Below are 20,902 nucleotides of genomic sequence, written 5' to 3'. Positions count from 1 at the left end.
CTGGGCATAGTTTTGTTTTTTAATGATAATGGAAAGTGGAGCAAAATAAGGTTGATATTTCCCATGTTATTCAATTTTACAGAGAATACACAGACAGACCTATATTATACACTTTTAGAAGTGGAATTAATTTATTTCATCATTTAGCAAAGTTCTCATCCTATAGAAACAAAACTAGTTATCTAACCATCACATTTTAACTTTTAAAATGTATTTTCAGAAATTTTTATAAAGAATAATCATTATGGCTGGATCATGTAACAGAATGTAGATTTTTTGCTATGGAGTTTCTTTGAACATTATTTTGATTATATATAATTGTTATTAAATTTAAAACTCTTGCTTTTATATTATAAAAGCTTTAACATTTCTGCTGTTGACTTGGTTACAGAAAATCTGCAATTATTTTCCATACAGTGTTAATCTTCTCTATCTTCTCCTCTTTCCTCTGATCTACAATATCTTGGGGCATATTTTTAGCTATTATAGCAGTTTTGAGATTTTTATTTATTCTGAAATCTACCTAATCCTTTTTAGATGTGCCTTGTCCATTTCAATCCATTCTTCCTTATTCTGCATAACCCATAGATTTGCTATTATCATACCTGGCCAATTGTGTAGAAGCCATCCCATAGAACAAATGTGTTTGAGTAGAACACAGTTCTGTTCTATAGTTTGAATTCAAGTAGCCTAACTGAAAGCCATATTTCACACAAAGGTATTGTGAACATTATATTATATAATAAAGAAAAAGTATGAATATTTTAGACAACTGAGTGGAAATAGTAGCACAAGGTGCATTTTCACATTATATTTAAGAGCAGCTACTGCATGCTTCAGGCAAAAACTAAATGTTGAATCGATTCCAGTAACAAGAAAAGAAAATGTTGGCTACACAAATACGCATACTGCCTTACTTTTTTAGTAATATTGAATTTTTTACATTTCTCAAGTACTCCTCACTATTAACTGGTGGTTCATTTTTAAGTTTCAATACTAATTAACTAGGAATTTAAAATATCTGTTAATGACCAAATTCAAGAAATTCATTACTCATTAGTTTATGGTTTTATTCAGATGTCATGCTTTAATATGCCTATGGAAGGGAAGGGAAGGGAAGGGAAGGGAAGGGAAGGGAAGGGAAGGAAGGAAGGAAGGAAGGAAGGAAGGAAGGAAGGAAGGAAGGAAGGAAGGAAGGATTTTGTTGCTAATTTAAGGTAGTTTGGTATGTTTGGTTCCATCACTCAAATGTGCATTTTTCACTTCTTTACATGAAAGACTCATACATTAGGCAATTCTAATGTATGATCAATGTCAATTCTAATCAATGTTTGTAATAGAAAGGCAATTATGTGAAGGGTAATTATGAAACAAATAATACCAACTGCTAAAGACTAGTTTAATTTTATATTATTTTTTAATGTATGATCACAACTGTCTTCAAGAAAGCACAAGTTGCTGGATTATACACTGAAGTTCACCCATCTTTCTCACTGTCATATTTTGATATTAAAACTGTTTAAAACATGTTCATAAGAAGAACATATTTTTATAAATAACAGCTTGCACAATTGTAATGTATAGTCCTGAATAAGATTAAAATTGGAATCTGTCCAATATGATTATAAAATTCACTTTCCATCAATATAGGAAAGTCAGAAGGGAAAGGACAGAATTGTATACATTCTTCAACTAAAATAAAAACAAATAAATCAAGTTTCACTTCTACGGTCATGCTACATTTAATGGAAATAAAATTTATATTATAACATAATAATTAGAAATGTATATTCCAATCAATCATTAAAAATCTGATTTTCTGATCATCATGCCTGAAAAACTGGAAATATTATAGACTACCCAAAAATTCAAAAAGAGTATGTTGACAGTGGATCTTTCAATTCTAATATTCCAATCTGATCATTTGAATGTTGAAGAGAATTCATTTTGAGGAAAAGAGCATCAGAATTGTTACCTATCACTTCATGTAGTGGAACTCTTTATTAACATTCTATTGCATTTTTAAAAGCAATTAGTAAAGAAAAGAGTACTTATGTTCCGTCAACTTCGTTATAAAAATAAAATAAAAAGTGTTGATATCTTCATCTTATATGAACTGTTTTAAATGCTCCATATAAAGTCTCGAAACCAATTCTAAAAGACTGAATATCAGCAAGAGAAAAAAGTTAGTTTTTCTTAACAGTTCTTTGTCAATACAATTTCAGTGTTGACTGATCACTATAATAGACTTAAAGTTCAAAAACTATAAAAATAAAATAGCTTGTTTCCAAGATAATATAGTGATTCAAGGTGTCCTATTCATTTAGATGTATGACATTTTAAAATATTATGCTAAGTAGCTATTTCTATTGATAGGAGTTTGGTTTTTCTGATTTACAGTAATAGTTCTGCTTACCATTACTTCACATATGCTGTATCAAAAACTCTTACTTTCCACTATTATCAAATCTTTGAAAACTTCAAGTTTTTATGGAACTGTCTTAAAGCATGTTTATTGTAATTCTACTTAGAGCGGGTTATGATAAGGTCATGAAGCATGGTTTTCCCATTCTAAGTATGGTCACAACTGGTGCACAAATCTCTCTGACACAGGTTTTATCTGCTGTTCTAGTAAGAACTATGAATTCAAAAGAACTCAAGTTATAACTACATCCTTCAAGGTCAATGCCACCCTATCAAGAGACATAAATCATATTTTCTTTCAAAGCCACTGGTGGTATTAATGAAGCATTAATCATCTTCAAAATCCAGGAAATTATTTCTCCTCAATTGCCCAATTAAGCCAAAAGAGGCAGAAATCCAACCATATTTGACAGACAACACTTCAGACAGCTCCCTATCCACATCATGGGAGTCCCCCTTCCACACACACAGAATTCTTCAGTAATTAGCAACATGATACTCCATCGTTATCCAAGATGTTACTTAGCCTGGTAATGAAACATTCACCAACCTACCAGCTCAGAGAATGAACATCCACCTTCATCCTACACCCAAAGTACAGATATGCACCACTATCACATATGTCAACTTAAGTCTTTGATACATTAATTTTCAGAATCATAACCTTGGTTTGCTCATAGCAATAGCATTTAGACTTATGTACTGCTTCACAGTGCTTTTACAGCCTTCTCTAAGCAGTTTACAGAATCAGCATATTGCCCCCAACAATCTGGGTCCTCATTTTACCCACCTTGGAAGGATGGAAGACTGAGTCAACCTTGAGCCTGGTAGATTCGATCTGCCTAATTGCAGGCAGCCAGCAGACAGAAGTAGCCTGTAGTACTGCATTCTAACCACTGCACCACTGTGGCTCATACCGTATGTCTTCTTTGAAAATAATTCAGGTGTTCTTACAATAACTGAATTGTCTGCAAAAAGAAAAGTGCACACAGTGTCATTTTTCTGATAAAACAAGGCTAATGTCACCACAAGCACTCTTTAGAGATTTATATAGAATTTGTAAGGGGACATTGTACATCCTTTCTTTTACACCCTGATCAATTTGAACCATTTTCTTTAAGTATTCTATGAATCATCATGCATGTTATGTTTCTATCATGTACTGTATTCAGCAACTAGCTTTCAGTTCCTCATCTTCACAAATCATCCCATAATTTAAATCTATTAATTTTATTGTAAAATTTCTCTGATACATTTTTTAACAACATGTTCAAGATAAAAAAAGATCTATGCATCTGTTGTCATGAAGCCATATCACATTTTCCAAAAGTTCCTTGTAACCTTCCCTATCCTGTTGAGTAGAAGTCTGCCAAGTAGCTTCTCAGGCCAGCTTAATCTCCCCTGTAGCATTTGTATTTTTTCTTGCACATATGTACCATCACATGTTAAACAAATTGCATAACCACTCCTTATGCTAATTTATAAAATGTACACCTGTAACCATACTATTTTTCAGCATTGAGATATCATTTATCATTTTCATTGTTAGTTTTTAACTTAGAGAGAAATATGTACAGAATTCATTTTAATTCTATTCTTCATCATTACAATTATACAAATCTCTAAAAATGTACTTCCAGCATTCCCTCAATTCAATTTCATTACACATTATTTCGTGGTTTTTATTGTTAATTTCATTCAGCCAGATGGAAGCTCCTTTTCACATACTTCCAAAACATTTATTTCCATTAGAATTGCTATACTTTAATCTTAATTGTTCCCTGCTCTCTTTGACAAAACATTGAATTTACTACATATTATGCTTTACATTCAGAATTACAATATGACCATAGTATGTCATACTAGTAGGGTCATTAATGTTAACTTCCACCACGCGTCCTGGGTTTAGTCATTGCACAGAAAGCATTTTGGTGGTGTAAAGAATGAGTAAATTAGATGAAAAACTCAGCCATCCCTTGTAAAATGTCCAGCCCTGGCTTTAGTCACTACACTGAAAGGATTTTAGTGGCATAAAGAATGAGTAAACTAGATTAAAATCTTAGGCATCAATTTTCCATGTTAATTGACCTTAAAAAAAACTACAGATCTGTTTTAGCAACCAGTGTCCTGTTTTATTCCAACTATGTGGATATCATTTTATGAAGAGAGGATTTTTATGCAACCTATCAATTATGAAGTATACATAGAATAACTAGTGTATCTTGAGACATTTAAATATAATGATTAAGGCATGAACTGATTTTGTTTTGGAAAGCAAACAAACAAACAAAAATAGTGAATGTGACTCTCTAAAAGAAATGCAAGAAGAAAAATGGTGTTTTACCCTGGGTTTACTTTATAGGTTCTGCAGTCTATTCCACCATTTCATTCTGTTGACTATGCAAACCTAACCTTAGTTTAAATAACGTTATTGTGTATAGGTGACATACATATAGCACTGGACATACAGGCTTTTCTCTCAGAGACAATTATGCTAAGAATGATTTAAATCAGTGGTCCCCAACCACCGGGCCCTGGACCGGTACCAGTCTGTGGATCATTTTGTACCGGGCTGCCTGTTTTGCTTGGGTGCCACCATCTTGTTTCGACGGTGCTTGAGAAAGTGCTTCTGGGTGAGCTTGTCAGTCGTCGGTTGGAAAGCGGCGTTTGGGTGCTGAAGGAATCCTCGTGCCTTAGTTTCGTCGAAGGGGGGGCGGCTTCGAACGAAGAGCCATCCCGATGGCGGTGGAGTCTCGTGTTACTCAGGAGGAGATTAAGAAAGAGCCCGAAAAGCCCATCCACCGCGAGAAGGTACAAATGAGTTGAAGGTGGCAGGGAGAAGTGGGGGATGGCTTGCTGGCCGGTCTCTCGGCTTGCCTTGCCTTGGTCGTGCGTGCTGATGCCGGTACCAGTCCATGGATCGGTCCATGGATTGTACCAGTCTGTGGTACAAAAAAGGTTGGGGACCACTGATTTAAATGATGGATATATGTGTTTGGAGGGAACATTCGACTAGAATGGTACAGTTTAACTAACAAATACATCATATAAATTCAGTGTATTTAAAAATACTGAGAATAGATTTTGATTATTTGTATAAATAATAAAAAAGTTATGATGGAAATGAGCTACCCAAATATGAAGCCCATAAACAAAAATAGTATCAAAAACCTTATACTTAAGAACATATTTGAATTTCAACAAAAATAGTATCAAAAACCTTATACTTAAGAACATATTTGAATTTCATATAAAACTAATGGGTTGGGTTGGAGGTAAAAATTGATCTAAAATTAAAAGGAATTTGCATTATTTATAAAACAGTGGTTCTACCTGAATACATATGTTTTAATTGCCTTGAATTACCAGAGTCCCAAGCTTTTGTTTATGGTTAACTGGGAATTTTAATACTAATAGTTCAATATATCTAAGAAACAGGTTGGGAAACATGAACTAATTTTAATATGCGTATTCAAAATTCTGTTGCACCTTTAGAATCTGTTCCCTAATGAAGCATGTTGAATATATGAAGAATAAAAGTTAACTTACTAGCATGACAGGTATGTTGGAGCAAGTAGTGTGTGATTGTTTGTGTGTATATGTATAATCCTATGGCTGTAATATTTTGAATTCTCCAGACATAGTGTCTTCCAGATGAATGGATTTCCAGTTCTCAAAATTATTAGTGTTAATCATGCTAAATAGAGATTACCTGAAATTTCTGATAGTGCAAGTAGAAAGCATTCATAATAGATAATGGAGCCTAAATAGGCTATGTGAATGATCAGTCTGACTTTAATGTTGGTAACCTTCAAACTGCAGCTCAGGACACAATTGTGTTTACATACTTCAACTTGTTTTGGTAGAATTGTAATTTAGTAAAATTAAACCACTCCATTATTTCGTAATGTCTTGACTAATCACTTTAAGATTAGACCACATTTCACTTTCTCCTATTTAAGAGAGTCAAGCAAGCACAAATGTTAAGTAATTTACAAGATAACATTAGAGACTGTTATAAGTGACATATTCTAATATGCGATTGAAAACCAGCTTCCCTTTGTACATTTGATCAATTGCCAGATGGTAGCTTTTATCACATTTATTCAATCTGAAATATACATACTAATTACATTGAACCTTTTCATTTAAATCTTGATTACTGTCTCCAGAGAAACCAGGAATAAATCTGTGAGTGGCACCCTAATATGGATGCAACCTAGTAATACTAAGCCTAATACTTTTTTTCCCAGTAGTATGATGAGACAGGGACAATTAATCATGCTGGGAAAGAAGTACGGAGAGGGTAAGGAAATGGCATGAACCAATGACTAAGTTGCTTATTATTATTATACATATAAAAATCCTTTAGAAAACCACACTCAGTCTTGAAAAGCTTATGAACCAAATCAACATGATTAGAAGTCCATTTAGTTGTTCTAATACTGAATAGTAAGGCAGAAGGAGGAAGGAAGGAAGGAAGACGGAAGAATGATTATAGTTACCAAAATTTTGGATTAATTTGGTTAATGGAAATTCCTATAAATAGGCTACAATTAAATATAATTCTAGTGGTATTACAAATTAACTGGAAATCGTATGTTAAACCATGAATTTAACTGTTAAAATAAATCAATGTAATTTTATTACAACTAAAAACAACTTGGTTAAAATGTATTGCTGCTGAACTTATCCTTTCTTATCCTTGTGATTCCCATCCGCTCCACATGTATAAACCAATATTTTAAATGGTAAGCACTGGCAGTAATGGAGATACCTTAAAAATAATAAGAGAAACTTCTTTTCTCATGTGGTGGCAAGTGGTTGGAATGCAGTATTGCAGGCTGATTCTGCCAACTGCCAGAAGTTTGATCCTGACTGTCTCAAGGTTGAGATTCAGCCTTCCATCCTTCCAAGGTTGGTAAAAATGAGGACCCAGATTGTTGGGGGCAAAATGTTTAGATAGGGCTTTAAAGCACTATCGAGTGATATATAAGTCTAAGGGCTATTGCTGTTTATCCATTAGAACTCAGAATGCTTGTGAATAAACTTTAAAAGGGGGGCAAGATACATGGTATGCATTTAACATATCTAGTTCAATTCTCAGAGTACTTTCACCATTCTGTGGAGAAAACATTTTCTTCATTGTTCATGCCCTAAAGTATGATCTGCTTTTCTTTTATTAGTAATTATTTCATATCTTCTTTTCTGGAAATACCAAGGTTTAGATAATTTAATATCCTTCAGAAGTTTTGGATTTAAATATCAAGTCAGTCCCAGACAAATGGCTATGACAAGAGATTGTGGGAGCTATAGTTTAAAATTTATGGAAGGCACCAAATGCCGTATTTCTGGATCGATTTCTATTTGTGTCTTGCTCATGATACCTACAATTGCTCATTATTTTATTTCAAATTCATTTATTCAACTTAGTCACCACCCATATCTAACCAAATCTATTTTAATCCTCTGTTGCCGTATAATTGTTTCCTTGTCTACTTGTAAATTAGAAATAGTTTAATAAAACCTGTGAATCCACAGAGGATTGTGACAAACAGCACAGAGTATAATTTATGTGCATTATATTTTAAATGATTTCCACACATTAGAAAACAAGACATGAAAGCAAGATAGTTTCCACTGAAAAATATCCTTTTGTCAATTATAAAAATCAGACAATGAGCTGACCACTTTAAAGCATTAAAGCATATATTTTCATTGTAAAATTTCATTATATTAATTAAAAATATAATTGTATTATGCTCTAATTAGTAGAAGAATTTCAAATACTTGTGAAGAAGCTGATTTTTTTCCAGAGAACCTTTTTAATTAAAATGCATTTCTATGGCATGGCCTTTAAATCAAAAATACTCTGATAGAATGTCATAATCTATATGTAATGTAAGCGAGATAGAGATATGTCTGAAACCATTTTGGAGTATGGCTCCAATTGACATATAAAGTATAATGTGAAAAATGGCCCAAGACATATTTCTTCCTAAAGTGAGATGCATGATACCTCTTCTCAAGTGCATGGTCTAAAGATAAATAGATTGATAAATAAAATAAACTTAAATCTTGATGGACATTGAAGGATATTTGACACCAGTGTCTATTTTTCTAAACTATGATTTAAATCCTTAAATTACCTTATACTGATGATATTTAATTGTTCTAATTTCCAGACAATCTATCAGAAAGCATTGATGATGAGAAAGCAAGAGCACTGATGTTACCTAGTTTGGGTAATGAAACATCTGTAAGAAAACAACCAAACTCAGAGAGTACCAAGGACCCTCCCTACTTTATCTTTTTATGACTTTTGCCTAAAATAGAATTTTTGAAAGGAATTGTAGCCTCTCACAAAGAGTTGTCTGGAAATTTTTATCTGTTATTTTTTATTTTCAGAAGTTGTCTGGAAGTTGAATCATGGTAATTGGAATTCTTTTATTTTCCTGTTGGTTCAAAACACTTCACTGCCTATCTAAGTAGCTTCTTCATCAGAGAAAGTTGTTTGGGGAAACCCCATGTGTGCCCTCCAGGGAGATTTCATTTCTCACCCAATTTGAATATGGTCCTTAAGTGAGTAGGCAGAGAGTTGTAGGGATTTTAACTCCTAAGCTGAAACGGTATTAACGGTGGCTCCCTGGTGAACCTGTCATGGTCTTAATTTTCCTGGAGATTGATGAAAAAGTAGCATAAAAAATGGGGAATAGGTTGTGTCTGAGATCTCCACTTCTGTAGAAGAAGCTTTTCCATTTTGGTATAAATGTATTCCTTCACTCCTCCTCAAACTGTTTGAGAGAAATAGTTCCTAGCAAGTCTCTCAGGCTGCCTGGAAAAATAAGATTGTGATAGAAAAATGAATATATTTACTAAGTATCACATACAAAGTAGTATATTAAGTTTATTAACCTACCTAATATAATAATAATATCTGACTTTATATCTGTGAAAAAATGCAAAGTCAAGAATAAAATGGCAGTATGAAAATAGGAGCCAATAAACTGATAATAAATTTTGTTTTCCATTAGTATGTTAAGTTTATTAAAATGCTGAACATAAAGGTTATATGAAATAATATCTGACTCTACATCAATAAAAATATTCAGCATACTGAAAAGAAGATTATAAGCTTGAGTTATAGTTTGAAAGACTCAAACTATACTCATTCTACTTGAAAAACTGATCTCTAAAAATTGCATGAAGGCTGTGTTTTATTATCAGAAAAATCTGAATCCAGTGGGAAGGAAGGCTCTTTTCTTTGCAAACTTTTGAAAATTAGCTAGATAACTTTATTGTTGTCCTGGCGCAGTGAGAATGTTCTCTATATCAATCCATTCTTTTGACAATACATAATGAATGTATTCATATTGGATCTACATCTGTTCCTATATCATATATTTATCTATTTATCTATATCTTGTGTAGATCTATCTATGCTTTATCTGCATTAGTCTATAAAGTCTATACTTTCTATATGTATCTATATTTATATACTTTGGAGGGGGGATTTTTCAAAATACTTCCATTTTGGCTGTTGTACCAAAAATGAACCATTTTCAATTTTATTTTTCAGTTATGTGAACTTGGGGGAAAATGTTCCATTGGTAACTATGTCATTTAGAAATGTACATGAATATAGAAAGCAAGCGGTTTCAAATCTATTAAATATACAACTAACATTTTATGCGGATGCTAATTATCAACACTCTGATGGGAAAGGAAATGGGGACACATTTAATTTCTATTTGCAAGCAAATGCTTCTCCTCTTTCCCCACATAATTCCATACATATTTATTTCCTGAGAGTTGCAGGCTTTTATGTGTACTCACCCTCCTACTTTTACCCAAATTATTGTGGTGTGTGTGTGTGTGTGTGTGTTTGTGTGTGTGTGTATGAGAAGAACCAAATCAAAATCTCTCTTTAATTCACCCTGAAGAACATATCAGGGAAGTACTAATTGTATAAGATAAAAGATAACCGAAAGTGCATTTACTTTTTGTAATTCACTCAAGGGATTAGTCTTCTATCAGAAAACTGCAACAAGATAACACATTGTTCTGTGCATAATACATTCCTGTATGCTTAATGGTTTGACAACAGTGATTGCATTTTAGTTTGCCATATGTTATTTGTAAAGCTTTTTTTAGATGACAAAAACTTCAGTTTCAACTCGTATTTTTGAAGGTACCATACTAAAATAATTTAAATGGTAATAATTTTAACCATCTAAACTCCTGTGTTTTATAGAGATTAATAATTTAATCCAGGTCCATTGGATGTGCTCTCACATTGAAAAATGAGAAAGATGATTGCATTATATTTCCCTCAAAAGAAGAGTTACATAACTTTGGGGTTCCCTTTGAGTCTTCATAGGCAGCTTTTATCTCAAGGTAGGCCAATGACAGCTTTCACTTGGGGATTAGCTGTAATCATGCTTTCCCAGCTTCAGGACCCTAGATATTAAATATCTTCAAAATCTGATTACTGCAATTTATTCCATGGACTTTCCTTAAAGATAGCACAGAAGTTGCAGCTGGTATAATATATATGTGTGTGTGTGGATGATTTAGTACCTAGTTTCAAAATACATCTCTAGCCTTTTCCAATGTATTAATTAGACTCTATAAAATCCAAACAGCTTCCATTGCAAGTATTAGAAAATACTTTTCCAATACCATCAAACCCATATTTTAATATGTGGATGCTCTGATTCTGGTTCCATCTATGTGGCTTGTAGTATGTTGATTAGGAATAAAGTCTTCTTATTAGCACTGTCTAATTTTCAGAGCTGTTCCAGGATAAATGCACTTATGCACCATATTTTCTTGTTTTAAAACAGCTACTTAAAATGTGATTATTTATCCAGGCATTTGTTGGATTGCATCTGTGGCAGTATCAGACTGTTTTTGAAGAGAATTATGTTTTTATACCGTGTATTTAGATATATCCTATTAGTACACATATTTAATATACATTTTACATGTGTTTTAATTGCCTTTGAGAGGACAGTTTACATTATTATATTTTGTTTTTTCCAATTATTTTCTTGTTGCTTTTCTGTGTTCTATTGTAGAATCCTTCATGAATAGGACATGTATAATATTGATAATAATGACAACAACAATAACAACTATAACAATAAAAAATAATTATACCACCTGAATTACTGGGGCATCTTTGATGTTGATTATTTTGTAATTTGATGAAGAACTGACACCAGACATGTTGTATTAGTGAATCACTTTCTTGTAAAGCAAGAGTAGAGGAGGTATTGTTGAAATTTCAGTTCTGGAACACAAGTCCTAGAGCTTAGAGCCAGGCAGCTTTTATTGGCAGCAATTTGTTTCTTGTCTTCTTGGCTTTCCTTCTTCTCAATTGGGCTTAGTGTTCCATGTTGCCATAACATTCTTTGATCTGTGAGAACAAGCAGCAAAAACAAATACAGGGTGAATTTAGGACAAGAACAATTGGCATTGTAGCAGCCAGATGCTTATATCTTTGTTCTCTAGGGGTAACTGGAGGGAGTGCCAGTTGATCTATAAACAGTATTATGAAGTGGCAGAAGTGGTCATGGCAAGAACAGTTGTGGAGTATTGTAACTTATATTGTGAGCTGGTAAAAATAGGAACTGTGCAGAAGTTCCCTTAGCTGTATTACCTCTGGCTTCAGAAATATGATCGCATATGCTGCTATTTATGATAGGAATTCCACACAACATCTCCCATATATTCTATGGATTCGTTCAAGTAAAAAATGCAAATAAAGGCATGCATTAACCAAATCATTACCGAAATGAAGGGGAATCTTAAAACCCATGATGGAAAAGTTATTATGAATCTTTCTTTTCAACTTTGGATAATAGGTTTAATATATATTGTCACATAAATCGAGTATGAATAGTGTAAGGTTGAAGGAATCGTCCTCCCCAGACAATCCCATAGTTGATTTGCTATTTCTTGTCATCATGCTCATTCAGCATTTTTTCTCCCCGTCTTCTGAACATTTGAAAGGATGTTTTGCTACCATCTGCTTTAATACAAATAATAGTCCCTGCATAATGCTTATCCCTGATAAAATACAGTCCTGGGTGGTACAAAGAACTATATTATATTCAATAAAATAGGGGCATAGTTCTCCTTCAGCCTTTGTGGCAACAAGGAACAGGAGATAAGATATGAAGTTATAAGAATGATGAACGTAACATGCATGTATTTCAGATTGATTGATGGAAACAAACCAATACCTTACACCCTATGCAGGATTTAAGGATTACTCTTAAAGAGAATTTTTGGTTGCAATACTCAGATGCTACAAAATATACATAGCAATTTTCAAACTAATTGCTAAAATTAATTCCATGCATGTAACCATTAGCATAATGTCTGTATATTTTAATAATATCATTACAGAGTTGAAATTTTGTTAAATACAAACAAATACTTTTTAACATTATATGATCTCTAACATGGCATCTTCCTGGATGGAAGAGGATAGAGATCAAACATATCTAAGAAATGCCTAGTGTAGAAAGCTGCCTTTAAGCCTAACAGACAAAATACAAGTTTTGGTACTTGAGAACAAAAATAAATGGTCAATATGGCAAGTTTTCTCAATGTAAAATAACTGATGGATTATTAACAGCTATTTGAATTTTTTCCAGCATAAATCAGAAGACTGCTTTAAATTCAAAAGTTGAGAATGAACCATATTCTTCAGGGCTGCATTTATATTTATCTGGTTCAATTCATGCAGATTCAGTCAACTCTGGGACTTGCTCAGCTATACTCTCCTTTTTTTATTTCTAGAGAAGGAGGATAGAGATGACAAAAAGAATACATAAAGAATTCCCACTGAGATTCATTCCTATAAATTATGTATTATGTAGAGTCTATTCTACTGATTCTATCTGATCCCCAATTCTCAACTCCTTATTTTTGCTTCTATAAATAACCATGGATAGATATTCAGTTATAGAAGAGTGAAGACAGAACTAGAGACCTTTCCCATTTACTAACTTCTGATATAAATGTTTATTCTTTTTCTTTTTGTCCTGCTTTTGTATTGTGATGTCCAGAGGGCTGTATCAGTCTGGGACTACAAGCACTGCTGTATTGGTGATAAGAAAAGAATAGGGAAATAACTCCTCTGTGAATTCTTAAAATGCCATATTCCATTTCCACATACACACAAAGAAAATCCCTCATGTTATTTTAAATTTCAGTGTCAATACTTGGGTCATTTCATACCTTCATGAATAATCTACCTTTTTGTTATTTTTTTCTCACTAGATCCCAATACTTTGGCTGGAAGAAATGTACCTGATCATGCTGTTATAGGAGGGATAGTAGCTGTTGTTGTCTTTGTCACATTATGCTCTATAATTCTTCTTGGTCGATACCTGGCAAGACATAAAGGTAGGATGGATTTAATCAAACTGAAGTTAACTTTTATCTTCTTTTCTTAGTCCCATGAAAACTCAGCTTGATAAGGAAGCATTAGAATTTTTTGTTTGTGGAAGGTCCTTGTTTTGATCCTTGTGGTGTCTGCAAAACCCATTAATTTTACAGATGGATTATCTGTGGCAAAATAATATGTAGTAATTTGTCCAAGGTCATTCTGGAAGTCAGTGACTCAGAGGATCTGACAAGTGAAATTGCAGTAGAGATATTAGTTTGTGCAATGCAACAGACTTTCATGTTTGTATATTTACTTGTTTTCTTTAAGGAAGTTTATTGTATCAAGCTTTTGTATAAAGTATATGAACACTCAAATACCCACTAGCAATCATAAATTGTTGTGCTGAAATATGTGTTGAAAAAGTCATAATGAGAAAAATACCGATTATTAAATTCCAAAAGCATTATACTTTTTAATCTTTCCAGAAAAAAAATATACTATCATTCAGAGATATGTGAAAATGAATGAGTGAACTTCATCAGTTCAGTCCATAGCTGGCTTAGCCAATTCTGACCATCAAGACAGTTTGCTTAACTTTTATTTACAGTGATCAAAAGATGCATTTTTTTTAGTTTATCTAAAAGTTATTTTACATCTTTTGATTTTTTTTCTCTTTTAGATATTTAGGTTTTGCTTTTTATAACCATGGATAGAATGTTTCATACAAAATTCAACTAAACAGTTTTCTATTGAGCTTTTTGTATGATTATATAATATATCTAGATACTTACATTCAAAATATGGTTTGGAGCTATTAATATTGTATCCCATTAATAGCTGCTTAAGAGTAAATTCATCTGAATGCTGGATAGTGATTTCCTTCTAGTATAGAATTGTATAATGGATTTTAGTGCATTTTATTTAACATTTTTAACAGAAGAATGTAACAAAGGCAATATTGCTTTTCTGTCATGACAGTAGTCCGTTTAAATCAGTGAGACTTCTTTACAAGGGCATAAATTCAATCGGAAAACCTGAATGCAGCTTTTAATTCCTAATAAGCAAATCAGACAAGTTTATAAATAATTTTTCACTTTAAACAGATAACCTGAATTAAGAATCTCTTCCTTTTCATGGGTGGAAGGATGACTATTCCCTTAAATGCTGCAATGGTTCAAGAACAAAATGTTATTACTATTTTTAGTTTGGTTCTCTGCTTGTTGAGGTTATCATAAGCATATTATTCAGATTCATGATAGAAAGGTTCATTATAGAATCTTAGAAAAATGTATGGTAGAATGCTATGTAGACTTCAACCTGGTCCACACTCAGACCAATTCATTTTCTGCTAGAAAATCCCATCTCTAAGCAATATCAATATTGCCTGTATCACTAACATTTGTCTTTTAATCACACTGTTTCCTACAGGAACATATTTAACAAATGAAGCTAAGGGAGCTGAAGATGCACCTGATGCGGATACAGCCATTATCAATGCAGAAGGCAGCCAAGTTAATGCAGAAGAGAAGAAAGAATATTTCATATAGATGCAGACTTAAGATTCTTTGAACACCACTACTCACAAGGCTGACTCTTGGAGAAAACTGGCTCTCATCTTTCTGAATTAATTTATCATGTTTCCTTCCTACTCTTGTTAAAGTGCATAGTTGCTCTCAGTTGCCAGTTTGTACCAACAATCAGCCATGAACATAATTTTTCTTTAATTATGATACCATTCATAACGCAGGACATTTCTTATTGCCTAATCATCATATACATTGCTCTTTTAACATACAGTGCTTGAATATGCAGCCTTAACAAATTTAATCATCTTCTATTTGGTTCTTCTACATTTTAAAGAAAGTGTTTCTATTCTTTTAATATGGTCCTTACCTATATTGCATCAGACCATTTTCATAGCAAATGTTCTTAGGTGAGGACTTAAATATACTTACATAAACCATTACAAGTAAGATTAGAGGTTTACAAAGAATGTTTTATATATCGTCTGTAATTCAAAATCAGCCGAGCATTGAAACATTATGCCCTAAGAAACACTAATGAAATCATTCTACTATAATTTCTTGTGTGTTTGCAAATGGCAGCAAAGGAGTATGAACAGACTTTTATTTAATGAAATACTGGTATTAAAAGCAACTTTTGTGTGGTAATCAACACCATACACTCCTGTCTACACAGAATCCAAGGTGATGGATTATGTAGCTCCATTTTGAAAATGGTTGTCCAGCTCTTTTACTGCTCCTAGAATCGTAAAGACTTCCATATATATTTCTATAATTTGTATTGCTTTTAATTTATTTGCTTCATGTGGGTCTATCTGCCTACTCAATTGAACATGCTCATGGGGCAAAACTGCAAGGCATTTTAATATCTGTATATAGTGCATATAATAAATCCAATTAAACATTATTTGATACATATTTAACTTTTGGGGCTGTAGGTAAGTCAGTCACAAGTAAGCATTTTCTAATGTCCATTATATCCCTTTAGATATAACTTAAATTAATATTCTGAGTAGATAACATGTATTAGTATTTTTTGTCTGTATGTCCTAGCACTGTTCAGCAACAAATTTTTCTAGTTCCAATTAATTTCTCTTTGTTATACAATGGAAGCACAATGTTATATGGAAAGTAGTTTTAAGCTAACAACCAGTGCACAGCCTCAGGTTTTGTCTTACAACCACATTAATTATTAAATATTAAGTTACTAAAAAAATCAATATATAATTTGGCAGTTCCAGAGCTGCTTATCAATGTTGGATTTGCCAAACCCCAAACAGAAAACGTTACAACAACTCTCTATGTTTTGTGTATATGGTAAATGACTAATCCTTTATATTAAATTTCTGTCTATGCATTTTGTGAGGTACAAACTTATGTCACGGTGAATGATCAAGAATATATGCCATGCTTTTAGCTCCACAGTAAAAATCTCTCTTTGATATTATGTTGGGCGTGGGGCAAAAGGACAGCTTAGAACAATAATAATTTTTTTAAAAAGATCTAATCCAAATAAAGTATTCCTCTTCCCAACCAAAAAAAGGCAACAACAAATAAATAAATAAAAATGAAAAGAACCAGATGAGCTCTTACTTCCTGGTTCCATGTAAATATAATTGATTAAAATAGTAGAAATTCTTATTTATCTCCAAAGCACTGCAAACATTTTTTAAAAAAATAAGACAAAAAGAGGAATACATTCTATATAGAAACTATACTGATGAAGTCTAAAAGCATAATGGCCTATTGTAAAGAATTAAGTCCTGGGTTTATTTTTTGTGTGGGGAATAGAAGGAGGGTGGGTAACATTTGAATATGGCATCATGTGTCACAGTCAATGGAAATCAAAGGTATTGTGTCAGATTATTTATCCGAAGGCTATACACCTTTTAAGGACAATAGTAGTTTTTAAATTGTTTTTGTTAGAAAGAAAAAAAAATTACTTTGTTAATTTCAATGAGAAAAAAAGAGCGAGCGAGCGAGAGACCATCAATCAAGCAGCACTTTTTCAAAGTATACAAAACATAAATAATATGATGTGGTTGAGTGTTAACATAATAAATCATATACAGTATGATATTTTAAAGAAATACGTCTGCATTGATGTGATTGCATGCTTGTTTTTTACAGTTCATTCAAAAATCTGTGGAAAAAAAATGCAATAATATGATAATCTAGTATGGTAATTTGAAAGAATCAGGTAGAAGTACTAGACACATTGAAGCTAGTATAGGTTTATAACATAGTCATGTTTTCAAAAACTGGTTTGTAGAACTAAGGTAAAGGCCAGCAATGCATTTAAACATGTGTTGGGGTGCCTTGCTGTATTAGGATTATGTTTACTAAAATTATATGCCTACTGGTGTTATATTTACACATTCATAAATTTTCTCAATTCTATTATGTTTAAATTATATAGAAATAGTTTATCTACTTATTCATCCCTATGAAGTAAGATTTCTTTAGGCATCTTTCAATGTAAACATTTCAAAAAGTTTTGTCACTGTAGTATACAGAAAACACTGGAATTCTGCAACAGAGATAGGAATTAGACTGTTAAGTTTTGCTTGTATAGATTAAAAAAAATCTTTCCTTGCACATTGAGATGTACAGCAGACTAAAAGGCAATGAGAAAGTCCACCAGAATGAAAAATCACTGTCTATCATCACTTTCTAGCACCCAGTTAAATCAGACACTCTCAATATTTTATTTGAGAGCAAAGGAAGCATTTGGAACAGAATAAAATAAAAATTTAAAATGATACATTCCATAAATGAGCAAACTTTAATATAATCATTTTGGCCCTTAATCTTTCTCCATTTTTCTCTGTTTTAATGTATTCAGTCCCATTTAGATAAAATAGCAATATTATATTAGATTATTTTCAAACATAATGCTGACACTCTTTCTTACCATTGTTTGATTTTACAGTATGAAACCCACCTGAGTTTACTTATCCCATGTAAAACTCTTATACTTGGAGCTATAATTCTAGTAATGCTGCCTCATTTTAATCAGTGTCCTTCAATTGTGTTGATTTTGCACTAGCACTTGAGCAGATCCCAAATAATTCTGCTTCCTATTTCAGTGCCTTTTCTACCAGTATATTTCAGAAAAATATGGGAAAAGCCGAGTAGTGAAAGGACATGGTAGATTCCATGTTGGCCAAGATATTGTTCTTAGGTTTGTTTTTAAGTACCAAGATACTAAAGCTTCAATATCATTCTTTGTTTTCTTAACCAATTCCCTGGCTGCTACACAGCAGTCATGTTGTCAGGGTGATCGAAGCTGTAGGTCAATGTATCTGGAAGACTCTACCAGGATAAGGCTCTTATAAGCTGTCAGGAGATGAAAGATGGCCTTTTTCATGCTGAATGTTCAGTGTAATAGGATGAATAAGAGGGAAATATACATTTACAAGCTTTACCCATCCAGGGAGAAATGCATGTGTTCAACACCTTGTATAATTTATAGGAATAATAATGGAAGGTAATTATAACATTTAGATCCACTTTGGGAACTCCAAGTTTAGATTAATAGAATAAGTCTCTAAAAATTTATGATAATTTAACTGCCTGCTTTCTCATAGAAGATAGGTATAAATAATCAGGATCTGAAGCCAGCAACTAATGAAATTTGAACCAAGACAGTTGTCACTGAGAATGTATTTTTGTCATCAATCCAGCACATCAATTTTTTACTGGTTACTATTGTTCTCTTTTGCAATCATAATTTCTTATTTTTTTTAATAAAAGTAGAAAATGGCATCTCAGAATATATGGGTTTGTTATCTTTCATTCTGGGATGTCATTTGCAAATCTAATAGTTTCTAGAGCCATCCCTAACCCTAACCATTTACCTGTTTCTCACAGGTATGGGAGGCAAACCATCTTACACTGAAATTTCCTGTTATTAACACCAAAATGTGGAAAAATCATGCTACCAAATTATTCTAGTGAATTGGACATCTTGAGTTAATTATTCCCATTGTAGGCTACCTATTTGTAGGCTACCTATCTCTCAGTGAAAAAAAACAATGGGAGCTTATATAATGTTTTATTGTAAAAGCATTGCTTACTATGTATTCATACGTACATTAGGCACTTTGATCATCAATATGTTACATGTGCTTCCATGTAACGTTGCAGTTACTGTGTAATTTAGTGTCACTTATCATAAAGTGTTACCAAGAGGAATATAAAACTCTTACATTTATTGTTCCATTGAATAGTGGTAATTCTAATCAATTGAAAACAAAACATGTAATTATAAAGAATTATCATGGCCATACTAGTTTTCTCCAAAATGTTCTTAAATCTTGTCTTCTTAATCATTAGAGATGATTTATAATAAATGTGAAGAGTTATATAATAATAAATTAGCTACTAAGAAATTATGTGAATAAGCTTGAAATAGAAATTATCCGTAATGCTTTGAGTTAAGTGGCACAAAGCACGTACTAAAAACTATGCAAAAATATAGATGACTACAGTGTACTTACATGTAAGTATCTTGTGCTTTCTCTGTATGGATATTGGAAACACATGTATTTATAATATGAATTTTAATTATTTTATAAGGTAGGAGATAAAACGTTGCAGTTACAATCATGAATTATTACAATACATGCAAAACTGTCATCTTTAATTATGGATATTTCCCCAATTATTTAATTTACTGTTATTTTTGAAATCCAACCATCAATCCATTTGGTTTATTTTCTTATTTGGATGTCATCGGGCTCCTTTCAAATACCTTTTGAGCACAGACCTCTACCTGCTAATAACTTTGCTGCCAGAAAGGTCTCAGAACTGCTTAGAAATCTGTATCTGACCCAAACCTGGCAGTTTATTCTTTTTGTCTTCCTTGAGGGAACCTTGCAGTCCTATATGCTGAAACATTGCCATTTGCTCTAGTATTTTCAGTGTGAGTAGTGGAAAGACAGCCAAAGAAATAACCTGACCCTTATTTCACCGACATATCTCACCTGGAATTTCTGCTGTTTATTTCCCAATAACTCTAGATAATCTTACATAGTAAGTACAAAATGCTTCCATCAAACAGCAGAGAATGCCTTTTAAAGTTATTTTTTCCCACAAAATGTAAATTTATATAATATTGATCCTTTTAATTTTATCATTTTTTTCCTAACATGAGCTTCCAAAAGCATTTGAAGTAATGAGATAACAGAACAAAAAAAAAATCACAGAGATAAATATTGTTAAATTGAACCTCGCAAAGCTTCCAACTTCAGCAATAGCTGTCCTTCTCTATAGCACTATCATTACTGCCGAAAGCACTGAATCACTTAATATATTTTCAGTTGGTCAGTTGTAATAGATTCCTAAAATAAACCTAAGGTTTAAATGTATTATTATTACTATTAATAATGGTGGTATTTTTAATTTGTTTTTTAACTGTACCACTATTGGTATCTTGAGATTCTTTAATCATCTGGAGATTTTGACTTGTAGACATCAGGGTGCAGTAAGTGTATATGTATCTGCTATGTTTGTAGGACATAATGACTGGGCTATAGTTTGTATAATG

The 20,902-nt window shown here is 32.5% G+C and overlaps 1 protein-coding gene across 5 annotated transcripts in view; it reads left to right on the top strand.

Annotated features, from left to right (window-relative positions):
* The window catches only part of CADM2 (cell adhesion molecule 2), a 393,141-nt gene extending 375,700 nt beyond the window's left edge, over positions 1–17,441 (top strand). For 4 of the 5 annotated variants that reach the window (XM_026700674.2, XM_087937496.1, XM_087937495.1 and 1 more), the window contains 2 exons: positions 13,720–13,845; positions 15,257–17,441. In XM_026700674.2, coding sequence (XP_026556459.1) covers positions 13,720–13,845; positions 15,257–15,375 — 245 coding nt within the window. In that variant the 3' untranslated portion in view covers positions 15,376–17,441. Of the gene's footprint in view, positions 1–13,719; positions 13,846–15,256 lie in introns of those variants that run through there. The other variant, XR_015744336.1, reaches the window with a different exon arrangement.
* Positions 17,442–20,902: the final 3,461 nt, after the last annotated feature.

This window comes from Pseudonaja textilis, chromosome 7, assembly GCF_049901715.1.
Source record: "Pseudonaja textilis isolate UNSWEBS1 chromosome 7, rPseTex1.2, whole genome shotgun sequence".
NCBI lineage: Eukaryota > Metazoa > Chordata > Lepidosauria > Squamata > Elapidae > Pseudonaja > Pseudonaja textilis.
The sequence above is the reverse complement of the archived record's forward strand: the minus strand, read 5'-3'. Positions and strand labels throughout refer to the sequence as shown.